Source organism: Aristolochia californica, unplaced genomic scaffold (assembly GCF_029961685.1).
Source record: "Aristolochia californica isolate CCGP_79_NKW_82.1479 unplaced genomic scaffold, dmAriCali1.0.hap1 SCAF_14, whole genome shotgun sequence".
NCBI classification, from domain to species: Eukaryota; Viridiplantae; Streptophyta; class Magnoliopsida; order Piperales; family Aristolochiaceae; genus Aristolochia; species Aristolochia californica.
This window is the reverse complement of record NW_027181815.1, coordinates 26804576-26830572: the sequence shown is the minus strand read 5'-3', so window position 1 is coordinate 26830572 and position 25997 is coordinate 26804576. Positions and strand designations below refer to the sequence as shown.

The following is a 25997-nucleotide window of genomic DNA, read 5'->3' as shown; positions in this document are numbered from 1 at the left end:
GGTTTTTTGGAAGTAGTGGTGGTAGGTGTGGAGGTCAATTGACCAAATTTTTGAAGCAGTTTCTGAATTTCTTCTTGTGGCTAGAGTATGGCATGTGGTCCATTCCAGTCGTAATAGAATTTACCCATGCTGGTTTTTCAAACTTTTCCCTTTATTTAACTAAAAAATTGGTTGGTTCTACCACATTGAAGCACTTTCTTTCCCCTCCATCACTGCATCCACGTCCTCTAACATCTCTACCTTGACCTCTACTACTACTCCCATGTCCTCTAGCCTTAGGCTTATGGACAAAAGTATTGAGGTTGAGACCTATTAGGAATTAGACGCCCTAATTCCAAACTAATGAGAATAATAATAAACGCAGAAGAAGGAAAAAGCAAGCACGAAAAAGACAACAAGATTTATACAGGTTCGCCTCAAGGTGAGACTATGTCTTGTCTTCCGCCGCTTCAGTAATCCACTATGAAGATGGAATAGTTTACAAGAGAGATCGCACACACTTACAGGTGTTGTTTTTCTCTAACCTCTCTCGGCCACAACTAATGCTCTTCGGATGATAATCATAAAACCCTAATAGCACCCTCCCCCTCATCGACCTTATTGCAAAGGTCGATTCGTGTACTGACTCAACGTAGGGCGTTGATTAGGCTCCACAACTTAGCAAGACCAGTAGCATCAACTACTTTTTTATCCTTCTAATTTTTACCAGCCACTGCACCTACCTGAAAACACCTCTTCAATAGTTGTCACATAATCATTGGTCAATAATTGTGCCTGAATAGCATCATACTCAGGTCCAAGACCATCCCAAAACTTTGTCACCTGAATCTGACTTTTCTCCTTATGAATTGTATCCACATTTTTAGTTAAAGGATGGCAAGTACTGATCTCTTGCAAACAATCTCATATCTCAGTAAAATCAATAACCGATCTATCATCTCTTGCATGTTAGAATACCTCACATACAACTCATATATCCTGGACAGATTGCTCTCTTGAGATAAGATAAAGGCAAGTGTATTCCATATTCACAACTGAAAAATTGATCATTGAACCTGGTTTCCATACTATTGCCTAACTAGGTCATCACTTGATTATCTTCTACCTCCCAAACTTTAGTTTTGGGATTGGGAAGGTAATCCTAATGTACTTGGCCTATCTCTTTGCCTTTAGGAACATAAGGACCGATGTGGACCAATTTACATAGTTTTGCCTGTTCAATTTCATAGAGATAATCTAAATAGGGTGAGAATCCCTACTATCTGAACTATTAGAGGGCTTAATTGGAGTAATATTTTTGCTTGACTCAGCCATGTAATCCTCTAGCAACCTCAAAGTATAACATGAATGTCGACAAAATGATTTTCTTAAAGGTATAAAGTGTAACCTATGAATGCCTATTGGGCCCCACATTCAATTAGGGCACAAAGATAAGAACTACAACCAAACAATACCACCAACAGGTAGGGACAGGTTTGGGTTTAGCAAAACATCAACTGGGAGCCCTCTAGAGGCAGTAAAATCGTACTAAACTGCATAATTAGCAATATGAACTATCAACCAAATGGTTATGGCAGAAAAAGAAGGGAAAATATCTGACTTTTACCCAACTAAGAGAAGAATTGCTTGAAGAAACCTTCTTCAAGAATCTCAAGAATCTCAAGAATCGAAAGCTTGTAGAGGGAACAAGAAACTGGTTGAAGGACCTCCCAAGATCGAATTCTATTGCTATGATACTTGTAAAGTTGTGAGATTGATATTAAAGAAGAAGGAAAAGTAAAGGAAAGAAGAGGAGAAAGAGAGAGAGGAAGCAGCAGAATTAGCTGCACACGTTAGGGCTCAGAATTCGAGCCCCTCTCCCTTTTATTAAACCACTTAAGTGAGATTTAGGACAAAGAGACAGAATTGCCCTTCTTTACAAAATTGAAACACAACCTACTCCAACCCATATGAAGAATTTAAAACTACAGAAAATGACTGAAATACCCCCATGTGTGTATTTAACATATCTAATGCAACATGCCAGTCGTCATATAGTTCTCATATTTATTTTACAGGAACATCATTTGGATTTGTGCTGACAGCGGCAGTTATAAACAAAGTTTCCAACTTTCTCTCAATTTTTGGATTTTTATCTAATTTTTTGTCGATTGCAGGGAATACCAATCAAAATGATTGCAGCAGGTGCTGAACACACGGAAGCAGTTACTGAAGATGGTGACCTCTATGGATGGGGGTGGGGCCGGTATGGGAATTTAGGATTAGGTGACAGAACTGATCGCCTGGTTCCAGAGAAAGTTTCTGCTGTTGATGTAAGCGATGTGAATTGCCTAGGACTTGAAAACATACGATATTTAGTTCATATTTTCTAACGTATTTGTTACAGTTTTAGAGTCTCATGGTAGGTTATTTATGAGACGAGACTTTATAGACTGGACAGAAAAAATGATATTGAGAGAAGTAGGAAGAGACAAAGAAGACAGAGAGACAGACTGAAGGTAATGAGAGAAATCAGAAAGGGAATAGAAAGAGAATTATGATTCTCGTTCCCTCATTGTCTATTCATAAGAAAGCATTACAAAATGTCTAAATACCCTTCACTTATAGTGAGGGCATAAGTCACTAAATAATAAATTACAGGAAGCACAGAAAATAGTTAGTCTACTTGTCTCATGTCCTAGCAATAGTATTCCAACACTCTCCCTCAAGTTGGGTAATCTGGAGTGCCTTGTTTGGAATATGCTTTCCTTGAATGGTTCTAAATCCAATGCCTTGGTGAAGATGTCAACAGGCTGATTCATGATTTGAACTTACTCTATAGAAATAATTCATCCTTTCACTTGTATCCCTTATGAAATGACATTCAACACTCAATGTGCTTTGTGCACAAGAAATACAGGGTAGTAGCAATGTATAGTAGCCTGGTTGTCACAAAAAATGTGCAGGTTCTTCAACTGGCCAGTGCATTTCTTGAAGGATGTTAACTATAGCATTTAACACACAATTTGTGCCATGACTTGGTACTCTACCTCTATACTGGATTTTGCTATTACCCTCCACATAACTAAATTACCTCCTACCATGGTACAATGCCCTGATGTAGGCTTCTCATCATCTTGAGATCTTGCTGAATTCACATAATCAAAACCTTCTATACGAATAGGTTCATGTGATTTATACAAAATCCTTGCCCTAGCTACATGATTAAATACCTTAAAATTTTCCAATGCCAAGCAGTAGGAAATTTGAGGATTGTGCATGTACGGATTGATGAATGAAATATTTAGTCTGGTCTTCGTGGGGTTAATCAATTTTCCCACTAACCTACTGAAACGGTTAGGATCTTCAAACATCTCATCCCCATCTGATTTGCCAATCAACTTAATTTTTTTATGAAATGTGATTTTATTAAGAGACCAAAAAGAATGATCTAACTCTTGACAACAAGAGATTGCAAGGAGGCTCCTTGCTTGGCTAAAACATCAACCATAGAATTTGCTGATCTTGGAATGAGAGATAAAAAACAGTAAAATATATTGACAATTTTCATAATTTCAAAAGTGGCATCCCAATGGTGCCACAGAGGCGTAGAGGAATTCTCACACCAACCAATCACCACCTTAGAGTCTCCCACAATGAGGATGGGCTCGGAGTAATGATCGCGGAAAACGCGGAGCCCATTAAGCAGGCTATGAAAGAGCAAATATGGAAGAGTCTTACATGACTCTCACAATAAGAAGTCTTACAAAGCCACAATTATTATGGAAGGAGGTCTCACAGAAGAGTTTCAATTTAAAGGTGTTTTAGTTATGTTAGTCTTCTATTTATGTTGAGTTATTTAATTATGTTAGGACTTATCTTTAAGTGTTAGAGTTTGGGTGTAATTGGGACAAGGGTAGTTTAATTGTAATTGGACTCTACTAATTTCCTCTATTATAAATAAGGGTTCATGTACTTGATTACATCAAGTCAATGAAGTTTTTCTCCTTTCCATAAATTCAACATGGTATTAGAGCAAGTTTTGTGAGTTGACTTGGTCAGCCCACAGTGATAATGTGATCCTTTTTTTATCGATTATCTCTAGCAGTTTAGGTTTGTATCTATATTTTTTTTTCTCTTTTCAGTCCCTATACCCGTTGTTTGCTTTACGTTTTCACCTATATACTGAACTTTTAATATTGCATATTATATATTGACGGAGTTTTATTCTGAGAATCATCTTCTTCCCTATATTATTCTTCATTCCTGTATTCTACATGCTACTATTTCTGGAGAATAACAATTCAGTGATGGTGTTGGAGGAGAAAGGTGCTTCTCCTCTTCCGAGAAATCTATTGTAGCTATTCTATTTCTGAGAAGACTCCCGTTGCTGTTAACGGAGAAGATGACTCTGCTATTTAATCTTGGTAATCTTTGGTATGCAATCACCTTTGTTACTTGATTCTTTCTGTTGACTATCTTCGGAAGTATTACGGCTATTAATTACATAAAGTTCCAATTCCAATATGGAATGGCATCAAGTTTATTTTTAGAACCAGCATTCCCGAGTTGGCCCATTAATCTCGTATCTTCGTCAAACTGGAAAATTTTTCGTTATCATCGTATCACGACGACAACAGGTTGTGGCTGGAACAACTGATCCTTCGCTGGCGTTTTTTCCTTATTTGGCTCGTATCTTTGCTAGAAATGGATCGAATGGATTTTCATGGTGTTTTGCTACTGCGTTCCTGTCGATTCCGAGTTTTGGCCAACTGATTTACTGAGCTTGTTCTAATTCCGCTATGTTCAGCGCCGTGAGGAAGAAGAAGACTCTGTTTCCGTTTTATTAAATTCGTCGAGCCTTCGGGAGTATCTTTCCGTTTTTGTTCTTTGGTTTGCTGGGTTGGTTGTCATCTCTGTTCGGAAGGTTTTGCGTTGCTGTTTTTCAGAAGTTGTTCTTCGCTGGCCCTTCCATACTGAGCTGGGCGCAAATATCTCTCCACCATCTTATTGTCGTTTATGGAAGACGACTCGGTTCTCTGTTGTGCTCAGCAATCACTGACACCACTGAGTTGCCGTTTCTGGACGAAGGCTGTTTCCATCAAGTCCATTACAACTTCGGTGTCGGGAAAAAGATCATTGTAGCTGAATTATATTTTCCTAAGTTAGGAAAAATTTGATCCAATGCCGATTCAGCCCAACCGGGACCGGGGTGAGTTAACCCTTGCTTTTGTTTTGCCGAGTTAACTCAGGTCCGGGTCAACCTGACTCAGCCTACTTCTTTTCTGCCTCGTTTATACGGGAATTGTTCTATACATATTTCTACTGTGACTTGACTATATTGGTTAACTATGTGGGCATAACTCGGTTCTTTTTCTCCGACTAGATTATTATCTTGGATTATTACTCGGATTTGGTGCAACTTCCTTATTTACTGATGGACTCGTTGTGGACTATTTCATGTATCCTTATTACTCTTAAGGATTTTCATTATTTACCAGTTATCTACTACTATACTATTGCAAATTTGGTACATGTTATTTGGGCATTGACTCATTTCCACTACTGCTATTGTGTCTCTTTAATTGAGACATTCTTTCTGACGAATAACTCCTCGGTTGCTTGCCTTGGGTTCATTATTTGCTGATTGTTGTCGGCATTGGTTCGTCTGATGCGGAATTTGAATTTCTTAGGAAAATAAAGCACATGGTGGCCTCAGCATCTTATCTTCCTCTTTACCCATTACCCATTGGTTATTTGCTAGCTTTTCTCCTACCATCCTTTATTTCACTCTCACATACCCCTTTGGGCCAACCTCTTGTGTGCTACTTTGGTTGGTTTACCTTTATATATATATTTAAGTCCATTGAGACTTTTTATACGTATTCGTGGGTCTTTTATCGCCGTCTTGTGAATGATAGGCATTATCTACTTATCTCTCATTTCTACCTTTGAGAGTTAGTGCCCGGGTTGGGGCACTGTGATGGAGGAACTTATTACTACATCTATGTGATAAAGATTTCCTGAAGAGTGATGCCTGAAGAGAACACCCAACGTCCACCAATGAAGGCTGACAGAACAGCCAAGATGAGAGCTCCCAGCTCTGAGTTTTCGTGGACAGAACCACCACAAAGGAGGCTGGCGACACAGCCTAGAGCAAGAGCTTCAAGCTCTGAGTTTGGTGGATAGAACCACCACCAGAGGAGGTTGATGGAACAGCCAGGAAGAAGAGCTTCAAGCTCTGGTGTCACTGCGAAGAAGAAGACACCAAGGAGGCTGAAAAAAGGGAGTGTTGCTCCTCTCCTCTTCTTTTCTATTTAAACTTAGGGTTAGGTTAGTTACATTACAGCCCATGGGCTAAATAAAATGCAACCCAGCCCAATTAATCCCTTTCTAATTAGCCTATGTACATGACATAAATTATACAACAAATATTACATAAAACCTATCTTATATACATTGCAACATATGGTAACATTCCCCCTCAAATTGATGCTGGGAAGTCAACCGGCAACAATTTGTCAACCAGAAAATTATGTCGGGGTTGAGACAATGCTTTGGTGCAGACATCAGCCACTTGAAAGTCCAAAGAGATGTACGGAAGAGATATTACCCGACGCTCCAAAGTGTCGCGGATAGAGTGACAATCAACCTCAATGTGCTTGGTGCGCTCATGGAAAACAGGGTTGGCAGCAATCTGAATAGCACTCGTATTATTCGCATGGAGAGGTGTAGGGGTAGTCTGAAGAAACTGGAGCTCAGTAAGAAGATCGCGAAGCCATATAACTTCAGAACACACAGTAGACATGGCACGATACTTGGCCTCAGTAGAGGACTTGGACACCCGGTCTTGTTTCTTACATTTCCAAGAAATCAATGCATTCCCTAAAAACATACATTCAACCTGTAGTAGAGCGACGGAAATCGGGGAGAATTACTGTAGGCAATCAGGTGAAGCGTGGAGCCTATAGGAAAGAATAATCCACGAGTAGGAGAACCTCGCAAATAGTGGATGATGCGCCGAACTGCCACAAGATGAAGATGCCGAGGAGAAGACATAAACTGACCTGATGAACAACATAGGAGATGTTGGGACGAGTAGTGGTCAAGTATATGAGACTCCCAACCAAGTGTCGATAGATAGTAGGATCATCAAGAAGAGCCCCTTCATCTTTCCTATATTTGACATTGACCTCCATAGGAGTGGTGACCGAATAAGTGTCCTCCAAACCAGTTAGAGTAATAATATCTTGAATATACTTATATTGGTTTAAGAAAATACCGTTGGGTCAATGATGTACTTCCAACCCTAAGAAGTACGTGAGCTGGCCAAGGTCGTTCATATAAAAAATTGCATGCAACACCTACTGAAGCTTAGTAATCAGGCCAGAGTCGGTGCTAGTAATGACGATGTCATCCACATAAACCAAGAGAATGAGCGGCAGACTTGTGATAGAAGAGAGGAATCATACCGACTCTATGTAAACTTGTGGAGAATTAAGTGTACCGCAAAACTTCTCAAACCAAGCTCAGGGAGCTTGCTTAAGCCCATACAGAGGACGGCGTAGCTTGCAGACATCATTAGGAGAAGTAGCCATACCAGAGGGAAGCTTCATGTAGATATCCTCTTGTCGATCCTTCATAAAAAAAAAGATATCCTCTTGTCGATCACCATGGAGAAAGGCATTCTTCACATCTATCTGATGTTGTGGCCAGGACTGTGAGGCTACAATGGCTAATATGGTGCGAATCGTGGTCATCTTGGCGACTGGAGCAAATGTATCCTCATAATCAATCCCATATTCCTGCTTGTTCCCCAGGGCTACAAGACATGTTTTGTACCGATCCAAAGATCCATTCGAATGCAACTTGACAGAGAAAACCCATTTACTCCCAAGAGGTCGAATAGCAGGAGAGCAAGTAACAATGTCCCAAGTGTGATTCTCCTCTAGAGCTTGTAGTTTTGTTTGCATTGACTTTTGCTAACACTCGATGTGCCATTGCCTGTTTGTAGCAAGAGGGAATGGAAATAGATGACAAAGTAGTCGCAAGAGATACAGGGGAGGAGAAACCATACCTATTAGGGGGGCGAGAAGGGCGAGTAGACCGACAAAGAGTGGTGGAGGCAGGAGTAGAGGGATGATTAGGAGCAGGCGCCAGGTCAGGATCAGGAGGGGGCACATATGAAGTGGGACAAGACTCATCAAAGCTAGGCAGACTAAGCAAGGATGCAAATGGTGGCGCAACATGAGATGGAAAGAAATATTGATTTTCAAAGAAAACCACATTCCGAGAAACATGAATACGACGAGCATGCGAATCATAGCAAACATAACCTTTTTGAGAAATAGCATAACCAAGAAAATCATACGTAACTGATTGGGCTGTAAGTTTGTGTCGTTCATGATCAGGTAGATGCACAAAACAAACAAAACCGAATGTCCGAAGATCAGTATATGATGGAGAATAACCAAATAACTTAAAGAATGGAGAAACATGATGCAAGGTAGGAGAGGGTAGGCGTTTGATTAAATGAACTGAGGTAGAAAACGCTTCACACCAAAAACAGGGAGGAACAAATGATTGAAGTAAAAGAGTTCGGACCGTATCAAGAAAATGACGATTTTTTCTCGCAGCAACTCCATTTTGTTGTGGTGTCGAGGGACAAGAACGCTAAGAGATTATGCCTTTGCTTTGAAGAAAATCTTGGAACTCAGTAGACATGTACTTGCGTTCATAATCATAGCGCAATACCTTAATGTGAGCAGAGAATTGAGTCTCAAGAAGCGCAAGAAAATGCTTAAATACTACGAAAACTTTAGACTTAGCCAGTAAGAAGTAGACCCAAGTAAAACGACCGAAGTCATCAATAAAGGTAACGAAGAACTTATAATGCTCATGCGAGACAACATGAGCAATTCTCCAAACATCACTATGAATAAGATCAAAACAGTGGGAGACATGCGAGGTATGATGAGGAAAAGGTAAACCTTACTTTCGCCAAGTTTGCATGATGAACAATCAAAAGACAGATCAAGAGAAAAGCATATTGTATTGCCTAATAAACTAGAATTGAACATTGTACGAAGAACATTAGAGTTTGGGTGACCTAGATGTTTATGCCACATCTTAGTGCCAGCGCCAATAACATTACATACAAAGGAAAGTACACGAGTACGCAGAATAATGCTGGAGAGAAAGACTTTAAGTGGAAATAGTCGTCCCACTTTAGGCTCCTTTGCGATCATCTTCCTTGAAGCTTGATCCTACACAACACAACCAAAGTGAGAGAACTGAACATTACAATTTTTATTAACCAGTTGATCAACAGAAAGAAGATTTTTAGAGAGGTCAGGGACACAAAGACATTAGCTAAGGTGGGAGAGAGATCACCAACAACACTGATAGGCAAAGAGCTGCCACCAACAATGTTGATATTCAGGTTTCCTATATACTTTCGGACATTAGAAAGAGACACGACATTGTTGGTCATATGGTTAGAAGCACCGAAATCAAAATACCATGGCTGAGCAGAGACTTTATGCTTACCTGAGAGACCAAAAGTAGAAAAAGCAGAGATGATCATCTGTTGTACCATTTCAGGGGTGAGTGTGTTCAGATTTGCAGGTGTTGTAGGAACAAGAATTGTAGTAACTGAGACGGTAGTCGACAATGCTGTAGAACTAGAAGTACCAGTGGAGGCATGATAAGCAGTATTCTTCTTCTTTTCAAGGCGAGTAGGACAAGCTGCGATGAGATGAGCCGGCTTCTTGCAGTAGTTACAGGACTTCTTGGGTCATTCCCGAGCAAAGTGACCATAATCTTTGTAGTGAAAGCACTGGACAGAACTCATGTCCCGACCCTTATTTTTCCCTTGTGCTGCATAGGCCACAATAGCAGTGGTATCAGCCTGGACCCGATGTTCCATGCTAGCCTGAGCAGCAATGTGCTGCTCCTCCCTAAGAAGTTCACTCAAACAGGCATCCAAAGACGGCTTAGGATGACGATTCATCATATGTGAACGGCAATCTCAAACTCGGGATGGAGCTTCATCAAGAATTGATCTCTCTTGCTGGTTTCATGTACAACTTGAACAGCAGAGAGCAGAAACTGGGATGTTCTCATAAACTATATCAGTATAGTCAGCCCAAAGATTTTGAAAACCCAAAAAGTTAAGTCAGAGTTGCCGAAAGAGGATCCGTCAAAATTCAGCTTAAGTCAGAGTTGTCGAAAGATGATCCGTCAAAATTCAGCTTAAGTCAGAGTTGTCGAAAGATGATCCGTCAAAATTCAGCTTAAGGACACCAACAGGCGGCGGGGTCCACTCAAAAATAATTGGGGGCTTCGAAGAAGTGTGGAATTGGGAAGAAATCTCCAATTGTTTTTTATGGAAGATACCGAGAAGGGGGTTCGAGAATGGAGCCATGTTGCAATATTTCTTGAGATAGTTTCAATGACTCTTATCTTGAGAGCTGAACTTGGCATTGAATCTCCTTTGATTGCGCTCTAGCCAAAGACCCTAGGGGATGAAAGCCGAGCAAGCTGAAATCATCAATTTCCAAGATAGGGGACATGGGTCTTTGCAAGCATTCGACAGGCGGTGGGCAAGTCCTCAAGGAAGCAGAGATGGAGTCTAATTCGGCTTATAATCAACGTCCATATCTCCCAAGAGAAAGGGTACAAGAGAAGCAGGTGGCTAACAGTTTCTTCTGTAGCATGGTAGAAAGGACAAATTACTACTTTTCATTTGATTCAAAGGAAATGTGGTGTGATGATGCTTGCCCAGTTGACACGATTCAAAATTAAACGACAAAATTGAAGGAAAGTTGGATATAGTTGGATCAACTTTGTTGGAGAAGGATGGCCTAATCGTAAATGCCATTGGAAGAGTGAAGTTGCAGCATGAAAAGCAGGTGAAGACAATAGTGGAGAGCCTTTTCTGGGTGATATAGTGCTCTCTCACATGCAGAACCAATCATGCTCTTTGTCATGAGATCCTGAACCACACAATGAGGCATAAAATGTCACTAAACAATTCATAAACTTTTTAAGTTGACTAAGCGACAACAAATTAAGTGAATATTTAGGAACAAACAACATAGATTTAAGTGACATGAAAGGGGTAGGTGCAATATTGCCCCTGAATAGAAGACAAACCCATCCATTAGTGTAACATGTTTAACAATGGAGACTCCCTTAAATCAGTAAACAATGATGCCATGCGTGACATATGAGTGGAGGCTCTTGAGTCAATAACCCAGAAAGACATTGGAAGGACATGAAAGGCCGACGTACTTGACCTAGCAAGGATAATTGCAGAAGGTGTAGGCTGAACTATAGATGTTGAAGAGGAGGAAGCTGAGGTCAATTGAGCAATGTGTTGGACAAGCTGCTGCAATTCATCAAGAGCACCTGGTAGAATACCTACCACAGATCTAGCAGAAGACTCAATGCTGTCATGAACCAAGGAATTTTCCCATGTGGGCTTACCAAACTTACTCTAGCTCATATTGGTATGTGTCTAATGTGAAAACACTTTTTGTCACTTTTTACCATCACTCCGACCTTGTCCTCTACTTGAGTCATCCATACTTCTCCCTCTAACACTTTCACCACGACCTCTAACAGATTCTGATTGACCAAGAGTATTAAGTGTAGCTGCATTAACACCTCTAACTTCTTTACTTCCCTTGGATGTAATTGTTGCCATTGAACTCATGACTATGTTAAAGGCTATAGAAAGTGATGGATTGTCATCTGAGGCAATTAACTTAGCCCTGACTAGACAAAGTCTGGTCCCAATCCATCTAAAAATTTAGCAACATGTATATGCCCTTGTTGCTTCCAAAGTTCCTTCTTGTCTTCTGTGAAAGGCTGAAACATACCAATTTACTGCAAGATGCTATAGTAATCAGTAAATTGTTCTTTCACCTTGCTTATGGCTGAAAAGTTTTGCATTTAACTCATACACTCAACACAAATTGCTTTCTTGTGCATATAACACTTCCAAGGACGTCCACATATCTTTGGCTGTCTCATAGTTCTTAATCTGATTTCTCAATTTTGAATTCATACTATTGAGTAACTAGCTATCCTCTGCTTCGCAACCATCTATAAGAAGAATTAGTGAATCGCCTCTAATAAATTCTGACTTCTGTTTGGCCTTAAGGTGGATATGAACTAACTTGGACCAACTAAGATAGTTCTGTCCATTCAGCCTCTATGTAGTAATCAGCATAGTATTTTCCCTTTGAAACCTCCAAATTCCCTTGGGGGAAGTGATTATTTCAGCAGAATCAGCCATAATCACAAATAACATTCAACCAATAGCTTCACCACACTTAGGTACCTAGGTAGACTATGTGGGCCCCACTTTACAAAATTTGGGTTTGACAAGAGATTCAAATATGCGCCACAACAAGCAGCTTGGATTGTGTGTATATTAAGCCATAAACTACCGAAATTAGCCAAAAAATAGGCTGGTGTCAGCCTTCCTGGAGGTGATGCAGACTCAAGGCATTGTATCAACCAGCATAGATGATGTGGAAGATGAACTTGGTGAGAGACCGCCACCTTGAGAGAGAGAAAACAACAACCTGAAACCTCTCTCATGTGGATCGAAAAGCTCTAATACAATGAAGAATTATAGAGAAAAGGAGAAAGGGAAGAAAGAAAAAGAGAGGGAATATGGACAAGAGAGCTGCATGAGTGCAGCCTTCATATTGAAGGGGGGGGGGGGGGGGGGGGGGGAATCGACCTCCCTGTTCTCTTTAATTACCTCACTTGAACAATACTAGATGAATAGTCTAAAATGCCCCTCACTCATACATACCTCATAACTTGATAATTACAACTTTGATTTAAGTAAAAGGGTACCAAACTGGATGTAATAGACTCATAAAAACATCTAATCTAGGAGTGGTCACATGTACCGAATGAAATGACCAATATGCCCCTAGATACATAATTTAATACATTATGCCCCCCCTTCATTAAACATCACTTAACTCCCTATACTCATTGTATATCTTTCTAAAATATTGACTCGACTCAACTTTACTTACAAAATGTTCCAGACCTAAGAGAGGTATAGGTTAGTAAAATGACTAAACTATCCTTAATACATATCTAAACACAGAGAAACCCAATTAATGTATGACACAATAGTTTGTTCTATGTAAAACACGTATATTAAATTAATTGCTTGTAAGTGACTTGGCAGTGAGTCAAGCACTGGAGGTTATGGTACTGAAGAGGATAATGTCTGAAGTCACCATTGAATGTTTTTGTACTTAGAAATTCTTCCTATTTGTGCATGAACCATCTACTTTCTGTGACCTTGAAAATCTTTTTTTTTTTTTTCAGTGACACAACACAATTTTGTGGGTTTGTCGTATGGATTTCACTGAGTCATCTGTATGACTCCTATGTTGTGGGAAGTGGTCACTGAACTAGTTGCATTTTGTGGTTCCTTGCTATAAGAGAGTTGACACTTTGTGTCCTTTCTGGTTGTGATGAAAGAAATCATGATTTGCCCTGTTTGACTATTGTCTCTCTACAAAATGTTTGTGTATATTTTTTTCTCTTTTTGCCTTTTTCATTTTCCTTCCTAATCATTAAAGTCGGATGTTGACAGGGGCAAAAAATGGTACTGGTTGCTTGTGGATGGCGGCATACAGTATGTATCTCTTCTACTGGGAGTTTGTACACCTTTGGCTGGAATAAGTATGGTCAACTAGGGCATGGACACTTTGAGGATCTCTTAGTTCCCCTTCAACTAGAAGCCTTAAGAAATTATCCCATATCACAGGTAATAAATTTTCTCTTTGTTTATTCTCATCTATCAATAATTATATGAATGGTCACAAGCAAATAACTTTGATGTTGTACCACACACTTTACAACTTCTTGCTTTCTTCAAAATTTCACAGATTTCTGGTGGTTGGAGACACTCTATGGCTGTAACATATGAAGGAAAACTCTATGGCTGGGGATGGAACAAGGTACCTGTTTCTGTATCTCCATTCTATAATTACGTACAAGAAGACAAAGTTTTAATTGGTCGATTAATCTCAATTCTTTTCTTCTTCTTATTCTTTGCATCCCTACTTTTCTTGTACATTTGTCACAACATTATCATCTATGGCACCTACATCATCACTGATGTTGTTTCTTCATTGTTTAACACCTCTGTGAAGTTGAGGACTGCTTCTCATGTAACTCCATTTTGCTCAATTATTTGTTCTTTAGGATATTCTGTTTTACTTTGAAGCATGTCCACTAAAATATTATAGTTTGGAAAATATAATGTAATTTCTGGTGAACAGTTTGGGCAGGTTGGTGTTGGGGATAATATAGATCATTGCTCACCTATGGAAGTCAAATTCCCAGCTGAGCAGGTATTTTTTGTTATCAAACTCAACAAAGTCGTGAACATACTGTTTAGCTTTGAAAGATTTAACATGGTTATCCGTTGGAAGGGCTACTAATTCCTATCTTAAGACTTTCTTGGATTTGCTTGCAGAAAGTAGTTCAAATTGTTTGTGGATGGAGGCATACTCTTGCTCTGACAGAAAGGCAGGACCTTTTCTCTTGGGGTAGGGGTACAAGTGGACAGCTGGGACATGGAGAATCTATTGACAGGTAAATTTTCACCTATAGGTGAATCAGTCTCTCCTTAGTAGTCATTTAGTAGTCACTCGACCCCCACTTTTACTAATCACTTCAAGTGATATTACATTAGAAGACAAGAATGTTCTCTTCACTTATGTAATCATCTTGTGTTAAAGTTGTTAAATAGGGGGCAGAAAAACTGTTATTTGTTTATGCAATGAAATAAATTCACACTTGAATCAGTTTTGTGGTTCGGATTTGTCAGAAATACACCCAAGATTATCGAAGCCCTTAGCGTGGATGGATCTGGCTTCCAGCAAATAAAATCTTCAAAAATGGAGCCTTTATCAGGTTTACATTCTCCCGTTCTCTTGACTTCTACTAAGTTGCTGAGCATATAATAATCGTTTCTTAACATTCATGTTAACAGGCAAAGTCTGCATCTCACCATCAGAAAGATATGCGATTGTTCCTGATGAAACTGTAAGTCTAAATTTTCTAACATCACTAATTATAGGCATTTAGTAACTATCTTTCATGAACAGTCAAGTATTTATTCAAGTTGGTAATTCTATGTCTTGACTGGATTACTCCCAAAATTTTTATGGGGATGTCCCCCCTTTCATTCCCTGTTCATCTCAAGCAATTGGGAATATAGCATGGATAATGAAATTTTTATAGATTACAGATGTGAGCAGCAGATGCTGTGGAATAATATAGAATATTTTTTAGGAATTCCCAGTTACTTCGTTTAGGATATTTTATTATGTCCTAGTGTTGTCAAGTTAACCCTTCCATAAGAGAAGGGTAAGGATTTGTCAACCTTCACATGCTTGAGAAAGCAGGTCTCGCTTTTCTTCCTTTTGTCCAAATACAGATTTTCTTAAAGACAATGTTGTTGTTATAAGTTTTTTCATAGCTTCTCTTTAGTTTCACTTCTTATTATTTTATAATTGGCCAAAGGGGATAATTATCATTTTGTAATATCGCAATCATTTTAAATAATAAGAAGAGGAGCGTGCCCTAATTCATGCCAAGGGTATCTTCCTTTCTGTGTTCTCATCTCAATCATCCACCTCTCTTTCTCTCTAGTAGAAACAGTTCTTCTTCCATCTTCTTCTCTCTCTCTCTCTCTCTTTCTTCTTAAACCGAAACCCTTGTGAATAAGGTCCTAGAATTTTAACATGGTATCAGAGTAGGGATTCTAGGGTCTAGATTTTTACTGTCTTAATTATGTTTTGGCTGCATGGGGAAACCTTGCATGACTGCTTCAACCAAGCGAAGAACCAGAATTCTGGTTGCTGCATGAAATCAAGTAGGTTGGTGGCTACCTCTAGTACGATAAGTTTCAGAATCTTTTGACTGAAAGAAGTAGTTTTTTGCATGCCAATTTGTGTGTTTTTCTTCTCCCATGCATGGTCAGTTCAGCCATGGACGTCAAACAATGCATGGCTCTCCAATTTTGTCATTCTCTCTAAATCCTTGAAACCTGCCGCCTAAACCCATGCATAATTTTGTTTCATCAATTTTGACCACTCCCTTTTAATCCTAAGTCTTGAAGTTGAGTTTCTTGATTATTATATCAGTTTTTGGTGTTGAAACCCTAATTTAGGGTATGGAGGCATGTTTTTTGAAAAAAACACTTCGGATAGAAACTCTAATTGTTGAGTTAGCAATTTTTTGAACTTACATTATTCACATTGTTATAATACACGGTTTCCTACCCACCTTTGAGATTACAGCCATCTCAAAAAAATAAAAATTTAAGCCTAGGTCCTCTACTAGACGTGCAAAAGGGAGCCATTTTTTTGCAAGAGTCATGTAAGAGTTCTCTTATTGCTAAAAAAGTGAGCTTCTCCTTGGAAATCTGCAAACTTGTCTTTCCTTGCTGTGATTGTGCACAAATAAATCAATCCTTAACATACAATTACTGTTGTTATTCAAGTCCTCCAATGTCAATACCAACCTTGTCAAAAAATTCTTCCTTCCACAAGTATGGAAAGCATGGTTTTTTTTAAGATAACCACAGTTCAAGAAAGGTGTCTTCAATTATCCTTCTTGGTCTAAGTCAGTCAAGAGATTCCTTATTCCTCGAGACTTCTCTGATCAGCTGACAAAGCCTTCTTCCTCCACTAGAGAGGAAGATGTCAGCTATAAGAAGTGGTTGAAAGAAGATACTTTGGTAATTAATTGTGTTAAGGAATATTGGCCCCAACTTAACAAATTGGTTGACTAACAGTATGAAACAATTGGTAGCTAATAGTGTTTTTACTTGGAAATTGCCAAAATTTTATAAGGTGTGTGACTAAGCTACTCTAGTTCTGATAGCCTGCAAAAGCTTTAAGATTTTTTTCAGGCAATATAGAATTCGAAACAAGGAGACAACCTCAAGGAATACTTTGCTCGGTTCAGAGGATTCTTTCAAGAATGGAAGTTTACCCAACCATATTCCTCAGACATTGTTGTCCAAGAAAGGCAAAGAGAAAAATTGGTCAGGGTTATTTGCCTTACCAATTTACAAATATACCTTGATGTAGCACGGACACAAATTCTGAGTTCATCAGCAAACCTTCATCAACCATGCACCACATTCCCTGCCAAATTGCCTAAGCTGAAGACAGAAGCTATTGAGACCTTAGCCCTGATTACTCAAGGAAGAGGTCGCGATAGAGGTGCTGGTTGAGGCAAAAGCTGAAGTTGTACTTGTGGAAATTCACCTAAAGAACAATTCACCACTCAAATTTGCACTTACTGTTGCTGAATATTCATCTAGTTGTGAGATGTTGGAAGCTGCATGGAAAATAAGTCAACATGAATTAGGTATTACTATTTCAGAAACTAAGGCAATTGGATCTGCTGAATGAACTGGCTCCAATACTCTTACAAATGAGAAATTGAAGGGAAACCCTCTCTTTAGTCTGTTGCTCTAAAAACTTTACTCCAATGACAAACAAAAAAAAATGATAAGCTCAAAATCTCAAGAAAACAGGACCAATGACACCAAGGAGGCTCATTCCGTTTGGAGCATCAATTGATAATGTCAAATAATAGTCCCATATGGATTAGTAAGTATAAAGATCTTGAGTTTATTAGGTGGGAAAAAGGCTTCCTCAATTGGCTAGTCATTTTGGGATGAGTCTTAGACCCAACTTCACATGGTATCAGAGCAGGCACTCATATGTGGTTGCCACCCAAATTATCCACTTGTAGAGCCACAAAAGAGGGCCTACATGTGAGGGGGAGTGTTAAAAAATAGTCCCACATGGATTAGTGAGTACAAAGATCTTGAGTTTATTAGTTGGGAAAAAGGTTTCCTCAATTGGCAAGTCATTTTGGGATGAGCCTTGGACCCAACTTCATAGATTACACATCTGAAATCATCCTCAACATGAAGAGAACCCTGATATCTATCTTTGAGAATGGTAAGGCTGTAGCTTAAGGCCCTGAGCTCAGTAAAAGTGAAGTTAGTAATGCGAAGGGGGGCCACATACTCGGCAAGGATAAGCTCCATTGAACCCCATTGGACCTGGATTACTAGCAGATGGACCATCAAAATGTAGCTTGATGATACCAAGATCTGGGGATGCCAAGCCTCAATACACGGGGAATTGAAGTGGGAGAGGTACGAGACCTGGTACTAGCAACATCTAACAAGGTCAGCTCCAATATCTTGAAAGAGAGGAAGAGCCAAGCAACCACTTGTGAGAGAGCATTCCCATGACCCTTTACAAAGAGGAGGAAGACGTCTGGAAAATCCTTCAATTTTGCTCATTCTAAGTTACCCAGGGACCAATGACAAGGCAAACCTGGGACATAATTTGACCGAGGGTGGGGAGCTTGAGACCGGTGCCAACTTGAATGAGGTTTGTGAGGTTTCCAAGCACAAACATTGAGATCTCGAACTGGTTGAGGAAGAAACACCAAATGTGCCAAGAAAATTGGCAATGGACTAAAGGTGGTAAATTGATTCATTAGAGTAATAGCACAGGAGACATGTGCTACAAGGAATATGGAGCCACGGTGAATGCGATAGTCTCTTTTGAGAATTTTTCCTTAGAGAATAATCCAAAGAAAAAAATTTAGCTTTAGGAGGAGTTGAGAGTCCACGAAATTGGGACCGATAGATTTGAAGTGGTGTGATCAATTGAAGTTGCATAGCAAGAAGCAATAGGGGGGGTTAGTCAACAAAATGAAAATTTGATCTTCATCTTCATCTTATGTATCTACATGATCTTCATCTTCGAAATGGGTGTTAGTCAAGACAACTTCATCTTCGAAATCTTTGAAATCTTTGAAATAGGGTGTTAGTGTGGACAACTTCATCTTCATTTTCATCTTATAGAAATTTAAAATTATTGATTTTAATAATTATATAAATGAACTAATTAAACCAAAATGTTTGAGTTAACAATATTTTAATTACCACTATTAAATCACTAATACAATAGAGTGAAATAAAAAAATTCTGATTAATGAATAAAAAATATTATATTAATAACATAAGATAGATTTGCATTGTATTAATTAATAATATATTTTGACATAATTAATGATGATATATTAATCAAATGCATACTTTAATTATATTTTATTTACCAGAGACTTAAATATGAAGTTTAATATAGTAATAAAATAAAATAAAATAATAAATAAATACATATACAACTTTTAAAATAACCTAAAAAAAATTATTCAAATAACGAGTTCGTGCCTTTAATATTACAATCAACGAGTTACAAGTTTAGTACATATAAATTACGCATGTTCAAAAGTAGTAAGAGGAAACATCATTTATCGTTCCACATGGATGTCGATATGGCATCTCGAAATTGTGCGACTCTTGTGGATTCTAATGCACTTTGCCTCCGAATGCTTGTTACTTGGCTACCCACATCCTCAAGATCATTGCAATCGTCACTGTGTGTATCATCCATTGCACCTAATTGGACCGCATCACCTCCTCCACCGAGCTCGCCACCCGAATCTTCATCTTCATCTTCAAATATATCATCATAGTCTTCTGCACGTATATAATTGTGCAATATGCAACAAGCATGTACAATTTTCACCAAAATGGAGGAGTGCCTTTTAATATTTGAAATCGAGCTTTTAAAGCACCAAAAGTTCGCTCAATAATATTCCGTAAAGATGAATGTCTTCGGTTGAATAATTCTTTTTCATTTCTAATAATATTATCTCCAAATTCTTGCAGATGATATCGGGTTCCTCGATATGGAGCCAAAAATCCCGGAAGATTTGCATAACCAGCATCGACTAGATAATATTTTCCTATAATAAAAATTATATACCACATAAAATAATTGAAGATAAAATAGATAAAAAATTACTGCATAAAAATATTTTACTTACCTTCAGGTACAAAGATTTTATCTCGACGAGTCAATGCATCCTTCAATACACGGGAATCGGCTACTGACCCCTCCCATCCAGCAAGTACATAAATGAATTGCATATCAAATGAACATGCTGCCATCACATTTTGTGAGAGATAACCTTTTCTATTCCAAAACCTTGGTTGATCATCAAGTGGAATGTTGGCTTTGATATGAGTTCCATCAATAGCTCCAATACAATCCTAATTATACATTTTCAATTAATATTTACTAATGTTGTATATTAATGTAAAATTATTTAGTTATAGGAAGTGATGTTACCTTGAAGTAGGGATAAAACATTGAATTTGTTAAAATCTTCGAGTGTGTGCGTTCTGAAAGCCGTTTGACATAATCAGAGTGAAGTTTGAGGATTGCATCCAACACCTTGTTGAAATACTTACTTATCGTCCAGGTTGATCTATCAAACATCTCTACTGGGACACTATACACTTGTCCTTGACCAACTGTTAGGAGGAAATATGCAAGTTGTTCTTCAACTGAGATGGTCTTTGTGGCTGATAAAAACCCTTTACTAGAAAGTATATCTGGGAATTTGTGAAATACCAGTTGGTTCATCCTGTACACTTTCCGAAATTTAACTGAAGATTTGTCTAGTGCCTTTTGCAAATACAATGGACCATTCATCCCACAAGAACATGGTACACGTTTGTTGCAATGGTACATATAGTATCTTTCCATGGCGATCATCAGAGTTGTGAATGCAACCATAATTGCAACCTTTTCATCGTCTGTCATAGTATCCATGGAAATTCACAAATTCAATCGCCTAAAATTCATAAACACGAGTAAACATCAATCTTCAATCATAACCTATTTGCAATCACACCTATAAACAACCATATTGATCCACATTCCCACATCCTACATTCAATCACATTCACACATCCTACATTCAATCACATCCTACATTCATCCCCATTCCCACATCCTACATTCATCGACATTCCCACATCTTACATTCATCCACATTCCACATCCTACATTCAATCACATCCTACATTCATCCCCATTCCCACATCCTACATTCAATCACTTCCTACATTCATCCACATTCACACATCCTACATTCATCCACATTCCACATCCTACATTCAATCACATCCTACATTCAATCACATTTTGTAGGCAACCATGAAGTTGGTGTATCCAACCATGAAGGAACGTGATACTTCAATTCTGTAGGCAAGTCCGGGATTTCCCTGAGGGCGTTGACGCAACCTCTTACAATATCGTCTTTCATCATGAAATTCTGAAATGTCTGAGTAATTCGATCTATTGCATAAAAAATTCTGCTACTAGTGTCGTTATCGGGCATTTCGGTTCTCTTTCTACGACGACTTGAAGATGACCGTTTACTTCTTTCAGATTGATTACCTAGAGACTCATCCATGCTTAATAATGGTGATGGAGTATCCCTAACTATATCAACATCCGCTAGCTCATCCATTGGGACATGTTCCGATTCACGGATCACCTCATCGCCCTGATCTACAAAGGTTGCAGCTCCTGACCCTACCGCTATTGTGTTTCCCACCACCACAGCTAATTTGTCGTACAGGGGGCAGCCTTCACGTCTGTACTTCTCAGCATCTTTATGCTCCTACAAGAATAAAACATCATTTAGACGTCTTGGAATAGAGTTATACTAACGCGAAAAACATAAAAAATATTTTATAGTACATCATGTAGTCGAGCCATACAGATTTACTGACCTTTATGTAATCAAGGCATACAGAATTACATGCAGTAACTCGTTGTGTGGTTGCATCCCAGCCAAACCCACTAGTGTTGATACAGCTCGTTACTGTTTGGTATGTTTTCTTCCATGCTCTTGTTCGATTCTTCGCCTGCTCAACAGTTTTTTTCATGACTGTATCTTCATTGAACTTATTTACACAGTCCATGTATACCTCATGCTTCCACACCCCGTTAGGCAACTTGTTCCCTAGATTGACCTGCTCGACCAAGAGATCGAGCATTTTGCTATCATCATCGAATGTCCAAATATCATATGTTTGACCACTTGGTTGTCTTCTTGCAGCCATGTATAATCTAAATCCGATACGGTCCTCACGGAAAAAACTTTATCAGACAACCTTTACTCATCACGGAAACACAAACCATAAAAAAAAATACCAACACAAACCATAAAAAAACACCATGTGGTGGATATGTATAATACCCGAATCTCCTCACCACATGGCAAAAACAATTCATAGCACTTCAAAAATTCTCAACAACATTCTCACACATTTCAAAATTAATTAAATTATTTTCACTAATGCATATGCACTAAATAATGAAAACACACACACATCAAATCCAAATTCACCGAAGACCCCTGTAGAGCCCCATATAACTTCGTAATCACTTTGAATTGTACCTCGTCAGTGAGGGGGGTCGGGTTTTGTTGGCTAATGGACGCCCGTGTAGGCGACTCAACCTTATTTGAATTGGACTAAAAACCCCTAAACACTAATTCCAGAACTTAATACCTTAAAAGCCCTAAACCCTAACCCCCCCCAAAACCTAAAAAACCCTAGAGCTTAAAAACACAAAACCCCCAAAACCTTAAAAACCATAAACCCCCTAAACCTTAAAAATTCTAATCCCTAAAATACCATAAACCCTTAGCCTAAACCCTAAACCCGAAACACAAACCATAAAAAAAAAAAACTAAACCATCAAACCCTAAACCCTATCACCTACTAAACTCTAAACCCTAAACACTAATTCCAGGACTTAATACATTAAAAGCCCTAAACCCTACACCCTAATTCCAAACCCTAAACCCAAAAAACCTTATAGCTTAAAAACCCTAAACACCGTAAAGCTTAAAAACCCTAATCCCTAAAATACCCCTAACCATAAACCCTAATTACTGGACCCTTAAATACCGAGCAGCAAACCCTAAAAATAATCCATACACGATTCAAGAATTTAGACTATAAACCGTAACCCTAAATCCCAAAATAATGCACAAATAACCCCCAATTACGCACTGAAAATAAATTTAAATCAAATAAAACACTAATTTAATGAAAAAAATTTAGGGTTTAGGCATACCTTCTGAAATTTGGGGAAATCCGAAGCCGAAGGGTGAAATCGATGCCTAATCAAGACTAGCCAGAGAGAGAAGGGAGTGGGAGGCCGAAAGGGAGAAGAGAGGGAGAAGACAAAGAAGAAAGGGAGGTCGGGAGGGAATAGAGAGAGAGAAGCGAGAGAGAGCTTGTCCGAGAGAAGAGAGGGAGTCACGGAGACGAGAGAGGGGGTGTGAGAGAGAGGGTGAGGCCGAGAGAAGACCGAAAGTTGAGGCCGGAGACGAGAGGGAACTGAGATGGTGGCCGAGATCAACGTCGGGGGCGCAGGGAGACGAAGGACGAGATCAATGTCGGGGGCGCAGGGAGACGAGAGAGGGAAGGGAGTGCGGGAGAGAGGAAGAAAAAAGAAAAATGACGACGCGCGATGGGGGGGGCGGGGGTGTGAGGAGAGAGGAAAAAAATACAAGCGTCGCCCGTCCTTCAATTCGAAGAAGATCAAAAAGGGCCTCCTTCCACATGATTGAAATTAAACCGTGGAGATGAAGGGCCTCTTCATCCCCTGCATCGAGATGAAGCTTCATCTGTGCTCCACTAACGACTTCAAGTGTTGAAGGGCGTTATGTGGTTGAAGATCATCTTGTCCTTCAAGTTGACTAACCCCCCCATAGTGAATGTCCCATGGTCATTAGGGCACCAACTGATTTTGTCAGCATGATGAGGCCCAATGCTTTCAGTTCTTAACTACTACATCAAGTTGCTTGCTTCAACAACCTCCAAATTGATAAGATTTCACTAGAAATGATGGCTTCAATCAATCGCATGTAGAGAACCATTTGAGATAAATCGAGATAGTGGTGCATTTGGAAGTTTGGCAAGGTTGAAAAGGATGGGGTACCGGTACTCTGAAAGAGTGTTCTGAGACCAGGTGTCAATCTAGAAGCGATTGTTTTAGCAATCCCTAGGGAAGAATATAATGTGAAAGGAGAAATGAGTGAACCTTATGTAAATGCATTTCCATATGGGCAAAAGGCGAGTAGAATTTCAACTGCCTTGAATCCAATGATCAAAATTCCTCCTCAACTTCCCAGAACAAGAGGAACATGGGGAAGATCACGTAGTATTTTGATTCTCCAACACCAGTTGGCAAGGAAACGTTCATTTGTTTCTCTTGCTTTCTTGATTCCCAGTCCTCCTTGACTTTTCCTTCTGCAAACATCAGCCCAATGGCCAAGGTGTTGTTTAAATCCATCACTCATACCTTCCATAAGAATTTCCTCATAATCTCTTTGATTTACATGGCCACCTTCACCGAATAGGAAAGGAAGGAGAGGAAGAAGGCTGGAATCCGTGCTAAGCATGCTTTTATGAGAGTTACTCTGCCAGCCTTAGATATCATCTTCCCCTTCAATATGAGAGCCTATTGTGAAGTCTTTCAAGTATTGGATGACATAAACCTCTATCAATTCTGCCATTGACAAGAGTCCAAGGTAATGTCCTGAAAGAGAAGCCAAGCTGCAACCAAGTCTAGTGGCCAAAGTATTTAAAAGTTCTAGTCAAGATTGAAACAAAAAAGGCATAACTTCTCCCACTTGATCTTTTGACCAGACATGATCTCGAATATGTGTATTGGAGCCTTGATACGGGTGGTTTATTCCATTGAGTCATCACCAAAAGTAATGGTATCATTTGCATGTTTGGATGATAGGAGCTTTGAGGAAGCCATCAGGGAGCACTTGAATGAACCAATCAGTTTCTTGGGCTTGTCTAAAGAGGCCAATGAGATCCTCAACAATAATATTGAAGAGGAAAGGAGATATAGGATCCCCTTGATACAGGCCTCTAGAACTTTTTAAATAACCACAAGTATCACTATTGATGAGGATAGAATAACGAGTGGAGGAAATACTACTGCTGATCCAATGTTGCCATGTGTCCAAACCCCCTATATTCCATCATGGAATCCAAGAATTGCCAGCTTGCTCAAAAAAAGCTCTCTCAAAATCCAGCTTAAGAACAATCCATGGTTGTGTCACGGTACACACACCCGGTCATGGGTGTTATGGGACGCCCTGGTCCTAGTGGTCCTGAGCTAAGGGTTAAGTACCTATGTCTTCCGCTCCTAACAGGCCGGTCTTTTGGGTAGTATTGGCTAGGTGCTTAACAGGTTGATATCCTTTTATGAAGAACAATCCTTGGCTGACTCAAAAAAGGCTTTCTCATCTCCCAGCTTAAGAACAAGGATAACTCTTTTGTTCATGAATACACATTGCTCATTATTGATGATGTGAGGAATGATGGCACGAAGGTGATTGATGAGCTTGGAAGAGGTCAACTTGTCTGGGCTGGAAACCAGACCGAAAATTGGTACCTAATTCGACATTTTCTTTTTTTGGGAATCGATGGAAAAAGTCTTCCACCATTTCCTTGTTTCCAAAGCCAAAAAACACCAAGCCTGTTAGTAGAATTCCATATCGAATCCATCTGAGCTGGAAACCTTATCAAGAGGCATAAGACAAATAATGTCCTCAATTTCTTTAGCAATGAAAGGTCGCTTAAGCTATGCTTTCTAATTTTTTCTTAACCTCTATAGGGGGAGCTGAGTGAGGAAAGGACGATTTGCACATTCTTTAGTGCATAATCTTGCATAGAACCTTAGATAGCTGATCTATCAGAAGTTAGCTCCCCTTCAATGTGTAGGGAACTAATTTTGTTAGATCAATGACAAGCCAAGGCGATGGAGTGAAGGAAGCTGGTATTGGCATCCCCCTCTTTTATCCAATGATACCTTGCACGTTGCTTCCACTTAATCCTCTCATGGTTAAGCATCTTTCCGGTAGTGAGAGCATATGCATAGTAGACATGAAACTAGTCACCATAGCCTAGGAAGCGATCGAGCTTGGAGAAAGTTGGGTTCCACTACATTAATCACTAAGTAAGGAATTTCCCA

General features: G+C 39.3%; 1 protein-coding gene across 1 annotated transcript in view; it reads left to right on the top strand.

Moving 5' to 3' along the window:
- Positions 1–25997, top strand: part of LOC137949874 (ultraviolet-B receptor UVR8-like) — a 57477-nt gene that overhangs the window by 29354 nt on the left and 2126 nt on the right. Inside the window, exons 5-11 of the mRNA XM_068796102.1 lie at positions 2157–2312; positions 13616–13789; positions 13911–13982; positions 14307–14378; positions 14504–14622; positions 14858–14943; positions 15023–15075. Coding sequence (XP_068652203.1) covers positions 2157–2312; positions 13616–13789; positions 13911–13982; positions 14307–14378; positions 14504–14622; positions 14858–14943; positions 15023–15075 — 732 coding nt within the window. The remainder of the gene's footprint in view (positions 1–2156; positions 2313–13615; positions 13790–13910; positions 13983–14306; positions 14379–14503; positions 14623–14857; positions 14944–15022; positions 15076–25997) is intronic.